This window comes from Mesoplodon mirus (assembly GCF_964341445.2).
Source record: "Mesoplodon mirus genome assembly, chromosome: 3".
Taxonomy (NCBI): Eukaryota; Metazoa; Chordata; class Mammalia; order Artiodactyla; family Ziphiidae; genus Mesoplodon; species Mesoplodon mirus.
Genome location: NC_138978.1, coordinates 17,019,338 through 17,040,661, shown reverse-complemented (window position 1 = coordinate 17,040,661; position 21,324 = coordinate 17,019,338). Strand labels below are relative to the sequence as shown.

General features: G+C 51.1%; 1 protein-coding gene across 1 annotated transcript in view; it reads right to left on the bottom strand.

The window, feature by feature from the left end:
- IGSF21 (immunoglobin superfamily member 21) overlaps positions 1-21,324 on the bottom strand; it is a gene marked incomplete at both ends in the record, with an annotated part of 247,143 nt that overhangs the window by 6,225 nt on the left and 219,594 nt on the right. Inside the window, 2 exons of the mRNA XM_082615553.1 lie at positions 4,794-5,268; positions 7,891-8,006. Coding sequence (XP_082471679.1) covers positions 4,794-5,268; positions 7,891-8,006 — 591 coding nt within the window. The remainder of the gene's footprint in view (positions 1-4,793; positions 5,269-7,890; positions 8,007-21,324) is intronic.

Below are 21,324 nucleotides of genomic sequence, written 5' to 3'. Positions count from 1 at the left end.
CTGACAAATCTTCATACATGTGAACATCTATGTAACCACGATCCCAACCAAATTCGAGAACATTCCTATCCCTCCAAAGGTTCCCTGAGGCCTCCTTCCGGTCAATTTCCACCCTCTATAGGTAAACACTGTTCCACTTTCTTTCCTCAGAGGTCTGTTTCATGTTCTAGGAGTTCATATAAATGGAATCGTGCCGTTTGTACTCTTCGGCCTGACTACTCTCCCTCAGCACCATGTTTCTGAGCTTCGTCCATGTTGTTGGTGTATTAGGAATTCATTCAACTGTATTGATGAGAAGTGGTTCATTATATGAATACATCACAGATTTGTTCATCCATTTTCCTAGTTACGGACATATGGGTTTTTTTTACAGTTGTGGTTGTTACGCGTAAAGCTGCTGTGAACATTCAGGTCTTTGTGGACGTATGTTTTCATTTCTCTTGGGTAAATACTTAGGAGTGAAATTGCTGGGTCATAGAGTAGGGAGGGGTATTTGTATCTTTGTAAGAAACTACTAGTTTTCCAAAGCAGTAGAACCGTTTTATACTCCCAGCCCTGTATGAGGGTTCTTGTCGTTCTACGACCTTGCCAACATTTGGTGTTGTCCGTCTTTCCCATGTTAGGAATTTTAGTGGTTGTGAAATGGTATCTCACTGAGGTTTTAGTCTTCATTTCCCTAATGATGTTATATATCTTTTTATATGCTGATTAGCCATTTGTATATCCTCTCATTAAAATCTGAGTTATCATTATTGATCTGTAGTAGTTCCTTATATATTCTGGATACAAAACCCTCATCATATATCTGTACTGAGAGTATTTTCTCTCAGTTTGTAGTTTGCTTTTCCATTTCACCACATTTCACTTTCTTAAAAGTATCTTCTTAGGAACAGAAGATTTGGATTTTGATTAAGTCCAATTCACCAATTGTCAAATTTGCATTTAGTGCTTTTTGTGACTCTTTAAGAAATCCTTGCCTACCTCAATGTCACAAAGATATATTCCTATGTTTTGCTCTAGAAGTTTTATGATGCTGGGTTTTACATTGAGCTCTGTGACTCATCTCAGGTTAATTCATATGTGTGTGTGTGTGTGTGTGTGTGTGTGTGTGTGGTAGAGGTCAGGTTCATTTCCTCCTTAAGTGTATCCAGTAGTTCTGGGGCCACACATTAAGAAGCATTCTCTTCTCCCATCGAACAGCCTAGGGACCTTTATCAAAAATCAACTGACTCTATGTGCGTCTATTTCTGGGCTCTTTTTTTGTTCTATCAATCTGTGTACCATTGGAGGGTTTGGGGTGGGTGTGTATGTGGATCTATATTTTAGATCAATCAGAGTGGAGAACAGAAATGCACATAAGTGGAGGCAGAAAGGCCAGGTTTGAGGCTAATGTAATAATCCAATGTGAGCTGCTGGTGCTTAGATTGAGTGGTCGGAGAGGAAACCATGAGACAGGGTAGATGTGGGATATATTCTGAGGTTGAGCTGCCAGGGCTTAAGGATGGCTTGGCTGTTGGATAGGAGAAAAGAGGGGGAAAGTGGGTGACTCTAAGGGTTCTGGCTTGATCAATGGGAAGAATGTAGTTGCTATCTACTGAGATGGGCTCTAGGACCACCAGGCGTCTGTCTTCTTACGGGCAGTAGCATGTGAGTTGGGGAGGGCATCCCTGGCAGCGGGAACAGAAGAAGCAAAGGGTCATCACAGGGAGGCATGCCCCAACCCTTGTTGGCCTAACTGTTAAAGTCCTGACCAGATGACTGGATTCTGTGCCCCGGGGTCATCTCATGCAGCCCTCTGTCTCACCCCCATGGCCAGAGTACAGGGTGCCTTGATTGTGTGAAGTGCAAGCACTCACTCAGGACCCCTCTGGTTCACACCACTCTCCACCGGCTACACCCACTGGCTCCATGGGTCCTCACCACAGCCCCACCGGATGGGCAGTAGAGCTCAGTGGTTAGGAGCATGGGCTCTGGGGTCAGACCTGGCTGGGTGACCCGAGGAGAGTTGCTCTAAGCTTGGGTTCCCTTACTTATAAAATGGGGATAATGATGGCATCTCTCAGCTGCCTGATAGGGTCACTGCAAGGAGGTCTTGGAGAAAAGCATCTTGCATAGAGCCTGGCTTCCAGCACATGCTCCAAACATTTATGAGGTTACTATTATTCCCCCACTCAACAGGTCAGAGAATAAGGCTCAGAGACCTAAGAGGCTTGAGATCTCAGCAACTGACAGCAGCTGGGGTAAGACGGGAAGCCAGCCTGGGGGTCTCTTCACTCACCCACCCAATTTGGCCCCTTCGCCTGGGTGGCCCTGCTGTGTCCCCCAGTTCCCCTTGGGCACACACATATCTGTCATGCCCACTGCCTGTGAGTGGGCCTTCCTCTTGCTCTGATGATGGAGGTTGGGGGTGCACACCAAGGTGGCTCCGGTCAAGGGAACCATCTGGAATCTGGGACAGGGCAGGCAAGTGCTTTACTATGGCTTGGGATAGGGGGTGGGAAGGGGGTGGAACAAGCCAGGGGCAGCACCTCGTCCATCACTGGGAGACGTGGACTGAAAGCTCACCGTTCCAGCTGCTCGGAAGTCCTTGTCTGGTCTCGTCTTTCTCATCCTCTGTGGGGGTGGGACAGGGAGCCCTCCCATGAGAAGTCGAGCCTTGGGCAAGAGAGGCTGGGGGCGGCTTTCACGGGCAGGGCATCCCGTTGATGGGAGGCTCTGCCCCCCAACCTGGAAGCAGACTGTATCTTGGGGACAGGGAGGTTCAAATGCAAGAAGGAACTCTGGGAAGGCCGGAGGGTCCAGAGAAACTGGGGGCGGGAGTTCTGGCAAGGTGGGAGGGCTGAGAGAGGGGTCTGGGCAGGCTCTGCGTGGGGGTCATCCCAGCGCCGGGCACAGGGCCTGGCCGTAAGGGGTGCTTGTGAAGTTTCTATGGCATGATGAGCCAATGGTACTCAGGGGGCAGGTGCCATGACAACAGATGCCCTGAGGCAGCACAGTGAGTGGAGGCTAAGGGCAAGACGCTGGGGCCACACTGCCTGCCTTTGAACCCTCCCCCACTTACCTTGGGCAACTTACTTAACCTCCCTGCGCCTCAGTTGCCTCGTCTGTGATATGGGATACTAATAACGCTGACCTCATTGAGTGACCATGAGGATTACCAATTGGGTAACTGGGTTACTAATTGTGTTCATGTGAGAAAAGCAACGGTCCATGGTATATAGTAGGTGTTCAGTAAATGTTAGCCCTTATTATTATTTTCTGTGTGGGCAAGTGGCCTGTTGGAATCAAAGGGCCATTTTAATCAGACTTCAGACAACTCACCCCATAGCCAGCAAGGGTGCCCAGTCCTGGGGCTGGTAAGTTCAGTGGTTGGCATAGGGGAATTGGAGAAGGCACCAACAGACCTGGCTGGAAATCCCAGCTCTGCTACTTATAAGTTGGTGACTCAGAGAAAGGGACCCCACCCAACTGAGCCTCAGTTTTGCTCACCTGTAAAATGGGGCTGCATGGTAAACTGCTTGTAAAGAGTGAATGAGAGAATCCTTGCCTATGTTCCTGGCACAGAGTAGGTGTTATATGTACATGAAATCCTTTTCTTGTTGTTTGGTGCAGAGTTGGTGCTGGGTTTTCTGGTGGACTCGCTAAAAACAGAGACAGCCTTTGGACCCCCAGGCACAGGCTGGGGTCTCAACCCTCATCAGTCATTGCTATCTGTCCTCGGTCATGAGGGGCCTTGGTTAGGGGCTGTGGATGTTTCCATGCAGCTCTTCACCACTGCAGGAGATGCAGGGGACAAGCCCCGGCATCTTGGGCTCTGGGTTGAGCTGCTGGGTACTGAAAACCAAGGTCCAGAGGGTTGTGGGCAAAGAGGGCCAGTACTGGGTCAGTGTGCCCATCTCCCTGCCCCACCCCACCCCAGTCAATACAAATCCTGGCTCTGAGAGCCTCATATTTCTAGTAGAGAAGATTCCACATGTCCCGTGTCCCTGCCTCTACTCAGCTGGGAGGAGATGTACAAGGGGAAGCAAGGATCTGCTCTGGGGACATGCAGAGCTGGTGCTCTGTGGGAAGAGGAAGCAGGTCCCAGATGGGGATTGGGTTCTTGGGCTGAGCTATCCCTGGGTGTCCAGTTTCCTGGTTGTGCCCACGTCCCACATCCCTGCAGATGACAGGGTTTCCATTGTACTTAAAAGTGTAAGCAACAGCAGTAACCTCCCGCGTCCCATACGTTCCCTGCCCCAAGCTGGCAAAACTACCTTCAGTATTCCTGACTCTAATCCGACAAGCCTCCGACCTGCCACGCTCATGATCCTTACCTAGTAACTGTCCCTGCACTCATGGGTCTCTTATTTCAATCGAGAAAACCCCTTTGTCACCTCCTATGTTCCCATCCTTCCCTGGACGTTTCCTGACCTGACTCAGCAACTCTCTCTTATGAGTCCCAACTCCTGTGTCTTCTTCACTCACCCAGCAAACTTCCCTGGGACGGTCCCATTCCATCTTCAATCTTGAAAACCTCCCACGTTTCTAACACTGATCTAGCAAAACTTCGTGACTTCCATATCCTTGATCCTGCTGGACCAAACTCCCCAGACCTCCCTGTAATTTCCCATGTCCTCCAACACAGCTCAGCAAACCTCCCAAACAGCCTGACGCTGACCTCCGTGCCTAACCCTGACCCCGGCTCGCTCCAACTTCCCATCTCCGTGGTGGCCGGCAGCCCGCCCTGTTCCAAGGCTCCCCACCGCCCAGCTCTGCAGGGGCCCTGCAGAGTGGCTTCCATCGAGCCTCACCCAGCGTGACCTCTGCCTGCATGGGCATCGACAGTGCTGGATGCTTGACCTCACAGCTGAAGAGGGCTTCGTTGTCGACCTGCGGGTTGAGTGTCCAGGTGAGCAGGGCGCGCACCTCCACGGTGCCGTCACTGCCTGGCGTACGGCTGTGGCTCAGGAAGTAGACAGGCTCGGAGCTGTGGACCCAGCGGGGGAACTCACGGCTCACCACCGTCTCGGGGATGTTCTCGGTGGTTGGCTGGAGGAGGATGCTGGGATCTGGGGTCAGGCTGCGGGAGGGGCGCTCTGTGTAGGAATGCCCGCCCCGGCTCTCAGCGTCCAGCAGGGACAGTGACCTCTGCATCTTGGTGTCGTCCAGGTCACGGTGCAGGAGGCTGCGGAAGGGCCTGCTGTCCTGGAGGGGGCCAGAGCTAGCAGCCGGCGGCTCTGACAGGGGAACTGCGTCGATGGGTTCCCCATCTCGTTTGAAATAAACCTGAAATTGAAAGGAGGGTGTGGGAAAAGATCTTGCCCCAATGACATGGACCTCCCAGTGGGCTCTCAGAGGAACTGGCCACAGGAGTCCAATCCTTCAGGAGCCTCCTCCTCCTAGTAGCCTTCCAGATGGACCGCTCTCTGTCCCTCTCCCTCCAGCACCCCAAGCGCTCTGAGTCAGCTCGGTTCAATGGGGACACGCAGGCTCTGGCGGCAGAGGCTGAGCTGGTGAGCCTCTCTGAGCCTCAGTTTCCTTACTGAGAACGCCTACTTCATGAAGGGAATAAGAACACTTACTTTATGAGGCTGTTGGATGCTTAGAAACAGTGTGTGGAAAAAGCACCCTGGACACGGCCCTGGCAGCCCCGCTGGGCTCCAAGGGGGTGGTCCGTGCCCACCTGGGGAGAGCAGGTGGGTGAGAGCGAAGGTGGAAGAGCGCCAGAGATTAAGTGAGATGTCAGAAGGAGAAGGAAAGTATCTGTGTGTGTGTGTGCACATGCTGGAGGTTTTGGAGAGGAAGACAGGAAACAGGTGTGCGTGTGGGAAGGCGCTGGGTGCGGAATGAGGCAAAAGGCCGCATCTTCTCACTTCCTCCGCCAATAGGGAATTGGAGTTTTGACAGGCAGCATTTCATTTAATTTGCTGTCTTTTTATTTTGGTACATACGCCAGGGGCCTGTGGGGATTGGGTATATTTTTTTAAATCAATCGATGGGAGACAGGGCGAGAGGAGCCCAGGAAGCAGCTCTGGGGACGCTGGTGCCAGTGGGGAAAGGGAGCCAGAGGACGTGGGGGAGGACCGGGTGGGAGGGGCGAATGAAACGTGGGGTGCGCAGAGTCTGTCAGAGTTTACAGCTCCAGCGAAGAATCTCTTATGCACATAATAGCCTGCTTTGGGGTTTTTCTTTCTTTCTTTCTTTCTTTCTTTTTTTGAAAAGTGCTTCAAAAGCAGGTGTGTAATTTATGTCAAAGAATTCTTTCAAGTTTTGATATCCCTGGCAAATGTAAGGTGCCTGGAATGTGGGGAGATGAGGACCTTTCAGAGATATATATATATATATATATATATATATATATATATATATATATTCTTTTTACATATATATATTTGAATATTGTACTGCTATGTCTTAAATGGCAGGAGCTGGCCAGCTGGGGGAGGAGGGGTCTTCCTGCAGCCCCAGGGCGGTGAGGAGACTTTCTTTGTGCCCTGCAGAAAAGGAGTTTTTCTTTGGGGAAAAAGACCAGCTTGTCTCATTTTCGAGAGGGCAGACCTCTTTATGGGCTCCAAAGGGAAATCTTGGGACCACGCTCTTCTTTCACCAATTGCTGGCTTTGGAGCTGCTTTTGGGTCTGTGTCCTCAGGACTGTAAGGTGCAGGTGGAGGGAGATGGGCCTCATCAAAGGTTCATCTCTGCACCCCTGTCTACTGCCCCCCTGTGCCTCTGAGCACCTGCTTGCTGCCTTGTCTTGGTTCTCTCCACTCCTGCCCTGTCCTGGACAGCTGGTCCTGGGGTGGGGCTGGCCCGGTCTCAAGGTCACCCCACTGGACCCTGCCTGTGAGGCAGTCAAGGGTCTGCAAGGAGGAGAGCCCCTGCCTCCCCACCTTGAACTCTAATCCCCCTGCCCAAGGCTCCAGCCCCGCCCCTAGGGATGTGTGAAACTCACAAGATCAAGACTCAAAGTATCATATAAGGTCAAAATTGGCCTTGGGAGCCTGTAGCCCATAGGTTCTCAGTATGGTTCAGGGAACTCTAAGGGTTCCACAGAGGTGCCTCAAGGACCCATTAGGGCAACTTGCCCTTCCTTCACTTTTAAATGTTTTCAACATGGGGCTTCCGTGTATTTGAATCAGACCAAACAGGTCCTGCTGCTTCTAAAAATGCTGAAAAACTATCATGTTGCCCACGCCCTAAACCTCCTCAAAGAACCTCAGAAGCAGAGGGCGGGTCTTCCTGCTCAGGGTCATTGGGTGCATGTGACATTAGGGGCTAGGACACAGCCCTCCACGTGCTCTCCCATCCTACCCCTGCCCCTTAGAGCGGCCATGACAATAACTCGTGAGCTGCACTGACAGACCTCAAAGTGCTTAGGGTGGGTCTAATAAGAAGTTGGCCCAAACAGGGATTTCCCCCTCTTCCCCGCTTCCCTCCTCCCCCTTTTCCTCCCTCCTTCCTACCCTCCCCAGTGGACTTGGAGCTGGAGGACATGACCTTGAGTCCCAGCTCTGTCAAGAACACAGTGGCTGACTCTCTCTACAACCCTTGCCTTCTCCGGGCCTCATCTGTCTCCATCCTGTTCGATAACTGGGGTAGGGGTGTGCTTGAGGCTGGGCTCCCCTGAAGACCACCCTCACTGTGCTGTTCAAGGATTTCAGGGTCCAGGAGAAGCGGGGCTTCTCAGCACCAGGGGGCTGGGAGCAAGAGAGGCATATGGACGCCTGGGTAGGTCAGATGAGTGGACAGGGTCAAACCAAGGCAGACGGGGCAGAGTTAATTTATGCAAGCCGTGGCCTCTATCCTTCATTCTGCAGAGTGAGGACTGTGGTGACAGGGGCAGCTGGACGAGCCACGAAGGAGGGGGGCCCGGCAGGGACGAGGAGGGACGACTCCAGGGCTACTCACTGTGGGCGCTGGTTTCCCTCCCGACACGATGCAGACCAGCGTGAAGTTCTGGGCTTGGTAGCGGCTGAAGGGGGCTGGTGTGTCAGCGGCCACCACCTCAATGGAGGTGGGAGGAGCTACCCAAAAGAGAAGCACAGGAAGACCAACGCTTAACTGGAAGGTTCGGGAAGAGTTCACTGATTACCTAGGATGGGCCAGGTCCCACACTGGGCATTGGGGTGGGGGACAAATATTGCACAATTCCAGGGGGTGCCACTGGCAGCAACGACAGTGAGAAGGATGTCCCTACTGGGCCTACAGACAAGGCCCTGCCTTATGGGGCTTATAGCCTGGTGGGGAAGATAACCATGAATCAAGTGACCACACGGTCAACTGTGCTAAGTACATCAGATACCAGGAGGTATAACAGGATGTAAAGGGACCCACTCTAGCCTGAGGAAGCGACGCCGTGCTGTGCCTGAGTACGCAAGAGTAGGCAGAGGACAAGTGTGGCAGGTGGAGGGAATAGCATGTGCAAAGGCCCCGTGACAGCTGGCTCAGGGCAGGGGGGATGGAAGGCAGGCTGTGCGGTGGGAAGGCAAGGGGAGGGGATGTGGTGCCTGCTGGGGCTGGGGAGATGTGCAGGGCACCGCTGGTGGGTCACCGCTTGCAGTGGTGTGCTGGGGCTGGTTCCTACCAGCTCCTGCGAGCCGATTGTGACATTGCTGGGAATTTTGTGAACCAGTTCTTAAACTGCTGCTAGATGGAAACAGGCCACGGTGGGCATCTTTACGCCATGGAAATCAGCCACCACTGCAAATCAGGGCTTTCTTGTTTGTTTCCTTCCCCTGTCCCCACCCCAGGCCCCCAGAGAGCAGGTTTACCAGCCCACCGCTGGTTGTGAGTTTTTCTTCTTTGTCCTGAGAGCAGGAGGAAGAAGGCTTCAAGCAAAAGCAGAGACGTGATCTGAGTTGCATTTTGAAGAGACTGGAAACACAGAGTGCTGTTTAAGCCAGAGAGATGGGTCGCTTAGACCGTGATGAGGGCAGAATGGGAGAAGTAGATGACTTGGAGGGATATTTAGAGCCAAGAGTCTTCCTTCTTTCTTTTTTTTCCCCCCCGAAGTTGGCTTATTTTGGTTGGTCCCGCTTCCCACCAGCTCCCCTCTCTGCTCTCCTCACCGCCCACTACTGGCTGGTTTGCCAAAGCCGGTGTCTCCAGGCACCGTGGGTTATTGAGAGGTCAAATGTGGAGCCATCGGGCACTCCTGGGTCCAAGTCCCAGTGAGGTCACCACCACCTCCATGTCTTTGGGCAAGTTACCAAAACTGTGAGCCTCAGTTTCCCGATTTGCTAAGTGGGATTAATCCTTGGCAGACACATTTGAAGGATGAACCAGCTAATCGATATGCAAGGGCTTAGCACGTGCTAGGAATTCACTAGTCTTATATTCTTGAGATTATTTCCCCAACTGCCTTGTCATCAGCAGGACAGGGGCCAGAACCTTACAACTTTGCTTAGGAAAGGCTGTCAGTTCTGGCTTCTTATAGCCTTAGGTCAAGTGCAGTGGGGGACACAGAGAAAATGAAGAGGGGTAGGCCTTTCCTTCCTGCAAGTTAAATTTAATTAAATCCGACAAACATTTCCTGACACCTACTAGGTGCGGGCATGGTGCCAGGTGCTCACCACAGGCGCCCAGTGATGAAATGGATACAGCGCGTCGAGAAGCTCACAGTCTGGCGGGGGCGACAGACGCCTGGCAGCTCTATTTTAAGGTCTAGCGAAATGAAGCCAGGTATGAACCATTCATTCACTCAGGCAGCCACCATGTGCTGTCGCAAGGGAAGCAGAACAAACGGGAAACAGTGGGAGAACAATAGGTGGAGAACTGTAATTAAGTGTGAGATGGTAGGAAACAGATGGGAAGTGGGGTAAGGAATTCCGAGAGGGGAAAAATACACCAGAACACTTCAATTATCCACAAGTCACAGTCTGCAATCTAAGTTTTCTAGAACTCACTGAAAGCCTGGATCCCACGGCAAGAACCAACAATGACCAACAGGAGCCAGGAGCTGTTCTAAGCCCTTAATGTGTGTTAATTCATTTAATCCTCACCATGCGTCTACATGGGTTTATTTATGCCCATTTTACAGATGGGGAAACTTAAGAGGTGAAGTGACTTTCTGGGGTTCACAGAGTTTGGATTTGAATCCCAGTGCCCTGGCTCCAGGGCTCAAACACCGACACTAAGCTGGAACACTGACATATCTTTGGAAAGAAGAAAGAAGTTTGTACCTATTAGCACCTTTAGCCCTAAGTGCACATTTTAGCTGCTGGGGATGCTCATTTACCTGAAACATCTCAACTCTCATGGATACCTTTAATCCAGATCCTTGGAGGAACGCTTCCCTTGGGTGGCTCTACTTACCTCAGATGCCCCAAAGATCAAGGGACCATGCCAATTAGAGCTTAGAATAATTCTCTGTCACTGCTCACCGTGGCTTATGGGTAGGGATAAGTATACCCTCCAAGAATCCTAGGCAGCGGTCCCCAACCATTTTGGCAGCAGGGACTGGTTTTGTGGAAGCCAATTTTTCCTCGGACGGGGTGGGGGGATGGTTCAAGCAGTAATGCGAGTGATGGGGAGTGACGGGGAGCGGCTGTAAATACAGATGAAGCTTTGCTCCCTTGCCCACCGCTCACCTCCTGCTGTGCGGCCCAGGTCTTAACAGGCAGCGGACCAGTACCAGTCCACGGCCTGGGGGTTGGGGATCCTTGTACTAGAGGCTCAGGGCTAGTCAGGGGGCACATTTAAAACCCCTCGTTCCTTCTTTCTTACTTTCATTGAGCAAACAGGAATTAGACACCTAGAACCTTCCTTATAGGATTGCTTTGAGGAATAAATGAGATGATGCTTACAAGATGCCTAGCACATAGTAAGCCTGCAATACAGTTTAGCAATCTTAATTAATATTATTTGTCTCACTATTATAAAAGAGATAGTATAGGACAATGGTTAAGAGTATGGGCTCTAAATCACACTACCCAGGGTTTAAAGACCAAGCTGTGCCATTTACCAGCTATGTGACCTTGGGCAAGTTATGTAGCCGCTCTGTACCTCAGTTTCCTTATCTGCAAAGTGGAATTATAGAGTACCTGTGAGGATTCAATAAAGAAGTACCTGAAAGTGTTTTGAAAGATGCATTTATCAGCAGAATTTATTAACATTCTTTCTTTGAGGCTCCTTGCTACTGTCTGGGAAAATAAATCATCGTCTTTGCCTTTGGGGCATTCACGGTTTAGTGAGGAGACAAGAAATGCTCTGGACCTGCACTGTCTAATACAGTAGCTGCCCACTTCTGGGGCTCTTAGCTCTTGAAATGTGGCTTTTTCAAGTTCATATGTACTGTAAGTGTAAAATACACATTGAATCTGGAAGACAATCGTTTAAAAGCGTGTTACGTATATCATGAATACTTTTATATCGGTTACTTACTGAAATAATACATGGGATACATTGGATTTAACAAATATATTATTTCAATTCATTTTAACTTTTTAAAGCCTTTTCTTAACGTGGTCTTTAGAAAACTTACAATTAAATATATATATATATATATATATTGCTATTGGAGAGGACCAGTCTAGACCTTCCATTTTACAGGTAAGCAAACTGAGGTCGGAGAGAGGGAGAGATTTGCCTACAGTCACACCGTCAGTCAGTGGCAGTGCCTCGACTGGCACCCAGGCCTTCCAAATCCTGACCAGGGTTCTTTGTACAGCACGAGTGCTCCCCCCAACACACACACACACACACACACACACACACACATCCCCATTCTGGAGATCTGCACCCAAGTCACGCACACTACCCACACAGACCCTGATTGGGAGCTGTGTTCTTGTCCCTCGTTACATTTCTGAGCAGGTGTTAGCAATATGTACAGTTAATCAAGCTCATAAGACAATAACGGATTTCAGTTGTATGGACCATGACACAGCAGAGCTGCTAATATCAGCGTGGACAGCCCAGGCTTCCCACACTCTGCATCAACGTTTCCCTCAGTTGCTGTGTCCTAGGAAAATGTCACTCTGCATCTCGCCCCCTGTTGCCCACCGGAGGGCTCTGAGTGCTGGTGGTCAGGGAGCTGTCTACACCCGGGAGTCCTTGGCTGCCTCGGGATGCTTCGCTCCACACGTCATCCTCTCCCCCTTCCTCCTCTCTTCCCTTCCGTTGACTACGTACAGCACTCTTTCCCCCACAAACTGCTGTTTCTTAGGCTCGTGGTCTAGCACCTTCCCTTACTCTCAGTCTTCCCCGTGCCCATCTTCTTCTCTACCTCCATCTCTCCCTCCTTTTCCAGTCCCATTCTCACCTGTATCCCCACATCCATACCCATCTCCATCCTTTTCCTTCTCCAACTCCATCCCCATCTCCATCCATTTTTTTCTTCTCCACCTCCATCCCCATTCCCTTTTCCATTCCTATTCCCACTTCTACTCCCTTCCCCATCCCTAAATCTACTCCATCTCTATCCCCATTCCCAGCTCAATCCTCATATCTGTCTCCATCCCATCTCTCCTCCAAGACCAACCCCATCTCCATTCTCATCATCCCCATCCCTGCTACAGTCTCTGACCAAGGTCAAAGCCCCCTTATGACTCTATGCCTGGAATAGATCCCGTGGCCCCAGAAGCAGTATCCAGTCAAAGACAGATGGCCGGCTGCAGTCATGGATATAAAGGTCCTGGACAAGAATAATCCCAAATTCAAAGCTGGACTACAGAATGAGCAGTATAGAGCAAGGCCACCTGGCTATGATCCAGGTGGCATATAATGGCAAAACATCATTAACAAAGACCCCTAGATCACCAATTTCTCCCCACTCTTCTGAAGCAGTACCCAGTGCACCCAACATAAGTGCCTCATTCCTATGGACTCTGAGAGTGTGTCTTCAGGGATGTCCGTGCTAGTGCAATGCTCTCCTGGGGCGAGGGTGGGTACCATGTACCTGAAAGGACCCTCCTCACAGACACTGGGCAGGCATATTTGGCCTGGGCAAGGGAGAAATAGTAGTAGTCATAGCAGTAAGACCCTAGACAAAGGCAGAGCTTCAGAATTTACAAACCACTCGTGGACATACCACGGTACTTGTGTAACCCCAGCCCTGTGCATTAGGAAGAGCCCCTCAGTTCTACAAGTTCACCATCATGGTCAAACAGAGGCCACTGCCGTAAAACTCCCCTGAATCCACTGCCCCCAAGTCAAGCCAGTGGACTTCCCAGTTTATTTTTCTTTTCTTTTTTTATTTTTTAAAAATTTTGGCTGCATTGGGTCTCTGCTGCTGCGCGCGGGCTTTCTCTGGTCGCGGCGAGAGGGGGCTACTCTTTGTTGCGGTGCGCGGGCTTCTCACTGTAGTGGCTTCTCTTGCTGCGGAGCATGGGATCCAGGCGCACGGGCTTCAGCAGTTGCAGCATATGGGCTCAGTAGTTGTGGCTCGCGGGCTCTAGACCGCAGGCCCAGTAGTTGTGGCGCACGGGCTTAGTTGCTCCGTGGCATCTGGGATCCTCCCGGACCAGGGCTCAAACCCGCATCCCCTGCATTGGCAGGAGAATTCTTAACCACTGCACCACCAGGGAAGCCCCCCAGTTTATTTTTGACTTTGCCTTAAGCAGAGAGAATTGCTGCTAGAAGTTTCTTCGACTGATTTTGTCCAGCACCCGGGAAGGTAAAGCGGCTTCACATCTGACACGGCCACAGAGCACAGCACGCCTCTGTTCCAGGCCATTGAGGAGGGGGCAGGAATCAAAGTTATTTTAGATTCTACTGTTAACATCGACACAGTGAGGCAATGGTTGGGTGATCGGTTTTATGAAATTAACTCTGAAATATTGCGTTTTTCTCTTGAAAGCAGAACTTTGTTTCTGTCATCATAACTCACTTTGCAGATAATGTGATGGCTCTTAGCTCTGTAAATCATCCTTTGGCTTTTGCAATTCAGGAACACAAACCTGTTGTGATATAAACCCCAGCAGATCTGGGTCTAACTGTATCTACTAGAGTTAAATTCTCTCCCCACCATGAGGCTCCCCGCAACTCCTCCCAGGGGACCAGCTCAAATAGAGTCAGGCCAAGGTTCCAGCCCAGGCTCTGTTACCAACATCCCATGGGACCTTGGGCAAATCAACTGACTCACACGGGCATCAGTCTTCCCATCTATAAAATGGGTTCAATAAAACATATCCTGCCAAACTTTCAGCTTCCAAGATTTTGAGAGAAGAGGCAAGTGAGAATATGGACATAAACCTTCTACAAGGATGGTGAAGTAGAAAGGGATTATTTATATTACCTCTTCAATTGCTCTCACTTCTCCCTGGGCTGGGAGGGACATAGAGGGAAAGTTCTTCTTCCTCTCAGGGGTGGCCACTGTCTGGAGGAAGGGATCATCTCTCCTTTTCCTTGGGTAACTTGTGCTAAATTGGTCTTAGCACACTCCTGCTCTGGGTGTCATTTATCAAAGGGCGGTAATCAATTAGATTTTGGGGAGGAGTGGGGGAGGGAAAAGACAAGTTCAAAATTACATTATTTGCAAAAATCCATTCTTTCCTCTCAGCATGCCTGCTCTATTGACTGCTTTCTGTTTCAATCATCTACCAGTCATTATACCATATTTAAAAAAAAGAAAGAAAACCACCCTCAATATAAAGTGTTCATAAATATAAATATTCCTCCATGCTTCCTATTTTAATTTTTCTTTCTTTCTTTCCTTCCTTCCTTTCTTTCTTTCTTTTTCTCTCCCTTTCTTTCTTTCTTCCTTCCTTCCTTTCTTTCTTTCTTTCTTTCTTTCTTTCAGTCCCACATCTCTGTGTCTTTCCCATCCTCTCTACCAGTCTCTCTCTGCTTCTTTAAGATGCTACTCAAAACAGCATCTCTTCCAGGAAGCCTTCTCTGCTCCAGCCACACTGAAATGCCCCAGGTTCCTTCCTCTCCTTGCTCACCTCCTCTGTGCCCCGGACATACTAGTCCTTCTGCTGGTTAATTCGGCTTCATCCTTCAGGTCTGCCCTTAACTGTTGCCTCTTCCAGGAAGCCTTCCAGCACTTCACCAGACTGGGTTAGGGCTCATCCTCTGCATTCCTGGAGCATCCTGTTCTTGTCATACCCATAGGTGCTTGTCATTCTGTCCCGGGCCCACGTCTGTTTCTCCATTAGGCTGTGTGCTTTCTGAAGGCTGGAGCTTTGTCTTTCTTTAACCTCAGAGCTAGTGCAAGCCTGCCACGCAGGGATTCAATTTCAATTCCTGTTTGCTTTTTTCCTTCTTTCACTTCTAGTACAGACAAGCACACAGCCTGTGGAAGGAATCCCGAAAGACCTTGCAATGCCATGGGCCCTGCCACCACCTCTAGCCTTGTCTCGACCCTCCCCCCAACACCATGCTCCAAATATACGGAGATTTTTTGGTCTATAAACACCCTAAGCTTGTTTCAACCCCAGGGCCTTTGCATCTGCTCTTTCCTTTGCTTGAAGTCCTTCGCTCAGCTTTGAGCAAGGCTGGGTCCTGCTTATCTTTCAAGTCTCAGCTCAAATGCCACCTCCTAATCTAAGCGAGGTGCCTCTTCTATTCTCTGTCACAGCACCTTGTTATTTCTTCATAGAACTCATCATAAGGTATAGTTATTTCATATACTGGTTCTCACACTTGTCTTTTTTTCCAACACACCCCACTAGTATGTAAGCACCATGAAGACAGGAACTCTTCTGTCTACTGCTACATCCAAGGGCCTGACACACAAGGATTTGCTCAATAAACATTTGTCAAATGAATGAGCTGGGAGGAGGGACTTAAGTGTCCTGCCCTCCCATCCCTGTCCAATTTGGAGGGGCTGAAATCTTAGCCATGTCCACGCCCCTCTCTCCCAGCAAAAGTCTGAGGAAGCAACAGCCCACCAGCAGAAGGGGGACTCCAGCAAGAAAAAGAGAGAAGGAAAAGCACAACTCTTTGGTTTACGGGAAAATTAAATATTGAACTGAGTAGTGACGGCAGCCAAGGGGAAAAATACTGACAAAAAACCCCCAAATGGAGCCGCCATCAGTGACAGCAGAGATAAACGCAGTGTCTGTACGTATATGAGCTGCAATGGGGCCCTTTTATGTGGCATCTGCTGAGCCAAATCACAACCCCCAACCTTGAAAGCGAGTGGAAGCCCGCGTGCTGATGCACCGGCAAGGGGTGGGAATCTGGGGTCCAGGTCATTGCCAGTGTCGGTGGCCACTGCCCAGACCCTCCCTGCCTGGAGACGGGGGCCCTTCTGAGTGGAATGGGGTCACAAGGGTACCCAGTGGCTGCGGGCGTAGCCCATCCACCCTGCCTTCCTCTCCGAGGAGAGCTGGCTGGCAGCCCCGTTCACCCGTTCACCTGGCTCGCCCATCCCCTGACAGCTGTTGTGCTTTCCAAGTGGTAGGAGATAAAATTAACAAGCCCAACTGGAGGCCCTGGCTGGCTGCTCTGGGGGGAGCAGGGGAGTGGGAGGCGGGTGGTGCAGCGTGGGAAGTGGTGAATCGGTGAGGCTGGGCTGAGCAGGATGCAGCTCGGGTTACTGCTGATGCAGAAATAAAATCCTACGAGCTCCTGTGCGCACACACAGACACACACACGTAATATATGCGCACACAGACACAGACACATAAACACACACAGACACAGACACACACACAGACACACAGACACACATAAATATACACATATGCATATGCACACACACAGAGACACATAAACACGCATACACACACACACACATATATATGCATACACAAACACACACAGATACAGACACACACAGACACACATAAACACACACACATATGTATAAGTGCACACACACACAGAGACACATAAACACACATACGCATACACACAGACACACACACACAAAAGGGTAGTGGGGAGGCCAGGCCATAGGTCTTGATGTTGGGTCTGAACTTGCAAGCTAGCGCTATTTTGTACCTATGGCTTTAACCTGGAAGTTCTCAAAGTGTGTTCCCCGGGGCCAGCAGCTTCAGAACTTGTTAGAGATGTAAATTCTTGAGCCCAATTCCAGACCTGCTGAATCAGAAATCTGGGGGTGGGGGTCCAGCCACCCACGTTTTAACAAGCCTTCCAGGAGGTTCTAAGGTAAGTTCCATAGGGGAATTACTGTCTTGACCTTCTTATGCTTCAGTCTTCTCGCAGGGACAACAAGACCCACTCCAAGGTGGTGTTATGTGCACTACCGATTAGGTCCGTAGTGGGCGCTTGGTAACAGTTGTGAAAATTATTACCGACTGGGAGGACAAGGCTCAGGGGAGTTGGAGAGCCTCAATCTGGCTTCTCCCGGCCTGGGCAGACAGGGCACGGGGAGAGATCCCTGGAGGCTTTCCGGCTGTATGCACTGACTGGGTCAAAGGACCTCAAATCCCCAAACTACCTGCCCCTACAAGTGGAGCAACTTTCTGCTTGTGCTCTGATTGGCTGCTTGTCCACGTTTCAGGTCTTCTGATTGGTCTCCTAGGCTGCCAGCCCCAGGTGGACCCTCCCCACACATCGGCTTCACCATCTGGAGGCAGCCTCTCCAGCAGCCTGTCTGCGGCTACCGCGTGTGACTGCCCCAGCCCTGCAACGCCACAGTAGTTTATGTGGCAATTGAGTGAATGTGTTCAGGCCCACGATAAGTGCCATTTGCGCAGAGATGAAATCTATGGGGCGTGACACGAACCCATTTTAAATAGCAGCAAGGCTGGCTATTTGGGGGATGTTTTCAATGTATCCCAGAGGTATATATTATACGCATGGGCGATTTCACCAGGTGCCATCGTTTTAGCTTTATCAAAGAATTCTCCAGAAGCCTGCGGAAGCTTGGGGAGGCCCTGGCAAGTGGGCAAGCACATTTGAGATCTGGCCAGGGGCAGTGACACTCAGCTCAAGTTCCTCCTGCTCAAGTTCAACTTCAAGTTCAGGCTACTCTATTAACCCCCCGCCCCCCTCCCAAGCCCCTGAGAACAACGGACTGGAGCCTGGAGGTTCTGGGTGGGTCTCACGCCCTCTTCCCCAACCCTGGACAACCTCTGTCCCTTCCAGCAGAACTGTGTCCCCCTCAAGCATCGGGTCCTGGTGTTCTGGGGCTTAGAAGAGAGCTCACCCCTGGCCTTCCCCACCCAGCCCCTGGGGCACCTGGCTCCCAGGTCACAGGCTTTCTGCTCACCGGCAATGTGTCCCTTAGGCAGGTGCTAGCTTCCTGGGCCTCCCGCATAGGACAAGGGTGACACTGGTGCCTGCGGGTGCCTGTGAGGACTGAAGTACTTGGTTGGGCATACTCCCACCAACCTCCCAGCAGAACCTCCCAAAGCCCCAACCCCCCAGCTCAGAGCCCTCCCTTCCCATAGGGCTCTGCAGCCATAGTCTTTCCTGTCCCATCAGCATTTTAGGATTGATTTCCTGAGTCAGAGGGCAAGTAAATCATTCTCGCTGCTCACTTCTCACAAAGCAATTTCCAGGGGAGGCAAGTGGGGGGTAGCGGGGAGGGGAAGAGCCGTGGAGAAGGGGCATTTTGTGGGAAAAGGATTGTGTATTTCTTTCCTCCTTGACATTTTACTATGAAAATATTCAAACCTATCAAAAAGCTCAAATAAGTGTACAATGAACACTCATGAATCCATTACCCAGCTTCATCGATGAACATTTAACTCTACTGGCTTTATCACACATCTGTTGGGTTGTGTCTTTTTCAAGAGCAGGGCGAGGCAGAGCCAAGCTCATTCCTCATGAGATCCAACTCCTGGCTAGGGCGGTAGGGCTTGATTTGGGGGTGGGGGAGTCTCAGAGATCCAGCCCTCATGATCTCTCCCCCTGGTCTTTCCATGGCCCATGTGCTGAGGCCTTGGCCACCTGTCTCATCTCTGACCTCTCTAACCTCATCCCTCACCAGGTCCGCTCCGGCCTCAGTTCTCTCATCTGTAAAATGGGCATCACAACAGTACCTATTGCGTAGGGTTCATGTTTGTGGCACGCTTTGCAGGATGCCTGGTACTGGTAAGTCCCTGTACCTACTGGCCATCATATTCATGAACGTAACCTCCATCACTGGCCTGAACAGTGGCTGGACTTTGCCGACACCACTCACTCTGGCCACTGGCCTGGGAGCTTCCTCAGGTAAGGACATTGGGTCATCCTGCTGACCAGGGCCCCAGCTAAGGGCAGCACAGAGCAGATCTCAGCGAGCATGGGCTGAGCTGATGTTTGAGGGGGTGACTGGGGGGGGGCTGGATTTGCTCAGTGAGTATCCTCCTCTGCACCCTAAGTCTGGGGTCCATGGGGTCCCCAGCACACAGCGGGTTGGGTGAAGGGTGGGGAGGGCCCTTGACCATCACTTCTGCTTACTGGTCACTCTGAGGCAGGTTCCATGCTAAATGCTTTAATGCATTAGAGCCTTACAGAACCTAGAAGTAGGAATTATTGTCTCCATTTTACAGAGGCAGAAACTGAGGTTTCAAATGCATTGGTCTGTGGCTACTCAGCCAACAAGGACCAAGGCTAGGACTTGAACCCATGTCTGGCTTAAGCCCTCAGCCTGGCCCTGCTTCTCGCCTTCTGTGGGGTGTCTCTCCAGGCATTGGTTTCCTCTGTGGTCTGGTGAGGGGGGCTGGCCTAGGTGGGTCCTAAAATCCTCCTCCAGTTCAAAAAGTCTATGGCTGTATGTGGGAGGTCCAGAGGGGGCAGCAGAGGGTTCAATGTTAGAGAAGAGGAAAACCGTCCTAACCAGCTGTCAGACAGCAGGACCGCTCAGCAGAGAAGGGCCCAGGCTCTTCCTGATGGGGAGCCTCAGGCATTGGGGTCTCTGCTCTGATGGGCCTGGGATCCACGGGAAAACCAGCTGGGAGGCATGCCTGGCACCAGAGTTCCGCAGTGAATACACTCTCTACCCTCACAACTGCTCCCAAGTCCCCCGGCTGCCACGGGGAGTTTCCCAGGCCCATCCTGGCTCCCACGGCAACCCTGGACAGACGTCACTGGATTCAGGGCCCCTCACTTTTCCTCTCTGCCTGTGACCAAGCCTGGTGGACAGAGGGCATGCAGGACCCCCAGCAGCTTGGCACGTGAGAAGTACTTTCCCAGGAGGCTCTTACCTCACCTCCCCTGCTACCACCTGGAGCACAGCAGTTGGCCTTCTATGGGCTCAGGAGCCAGCCTGTCCAAGTTCACATCCTGGCTCTGCCAACTGTTAGCTGGGTGACCTTGGCAAGTCACTTACCCACTCTGTGCCTGTTTTCCTCAGTATCTACTTGGTAGGGTTCTTGTGAGCATTGTATAAAGTATTTAGACCTTTAGACCCTGGCCTGGCACCCCGTAAGCACTGAATAGATGTCAGCCGTTGTCGTTATTGTTGCTGTTATTATTATCGTTTCTTACTACCTGCTCCTTCCTGTGCCTTGGGGTCCCGCCACACAGGAGTGCTCTCTACCTGCCATGCTTTCCTGTTCCCACACCTTGCTTACACGGCTCCTTCTGCCTGAAATGCCTCCTGTCCTGTCTGCCCCAGGCTACTTGGCCCAGCTCTACGCCACCTCCTCCATGAAGCCTTCCTGATGCCACCCCCTGGGGGAGAGCCTCCGTCCTGGGAGCTCCCACATCCCTCACCTGCACCCTAGTCCTCCCCCATCGTTCTTATTTTCCATCTGCTGGAATTCTAGAAACCTGTGCCCTTATTTATCTCCCCATGATTCAGGGACTCCTTCAGGGCAGACACTGGGTCTTATATCCCCCTCATTATCCCCGGAGCATACAGGTCAGGGTCTGGATTCAGAGAGAGGGGCTGAGAATCTCCATTTGGTCACTTGTTAGCCATGCAGTCTTGGGCCTGTTGCTTCATCTCTCTGAGCCTCAGTTTCCTCTTCTGTAAAATGGGAATAACTATGATCATTCTCTCATCAGCTGAGAATTAAACAAGAGAACACTCGTAAAGAACTTAGTACCATGCCTGGAACATGACAAGCACTCTGTCAGTGTTAGCTTTTGTTATTAAGATTATCTGTTATGAAGATTATCACTCCTAGGCAGTGAGCAAGGTAGTCCTGCCTCCTTGTGTACAGATGGGGAGACTGAGTCCAGGGCTCACTGCAGGCTGGCAGCAGAGACAGCAGTGCTGACCCCAAGGCCAACTACACTGGGAACGTGGTCCTGGTCTGTTTCCCCTTCTGTATGTGAGGCGGTGGGATTACTTCCCTTTCCCTAGGAGTGGCTATAGGCAGCAGACGCTCTTCCAGGGACCGGCTCACCACCTCCCACAGCCGCCCCATCCCTGCTCTTCCAGCTCCTGATACAGCTCTGTTAACACCTGTAACTTTAGCCTTGTGCCTGTTCCTTAAATCACTGGGCCTGAGGCACGACGTTCCGGTGGCCACATATCCCTTGTAATTAAGGGTC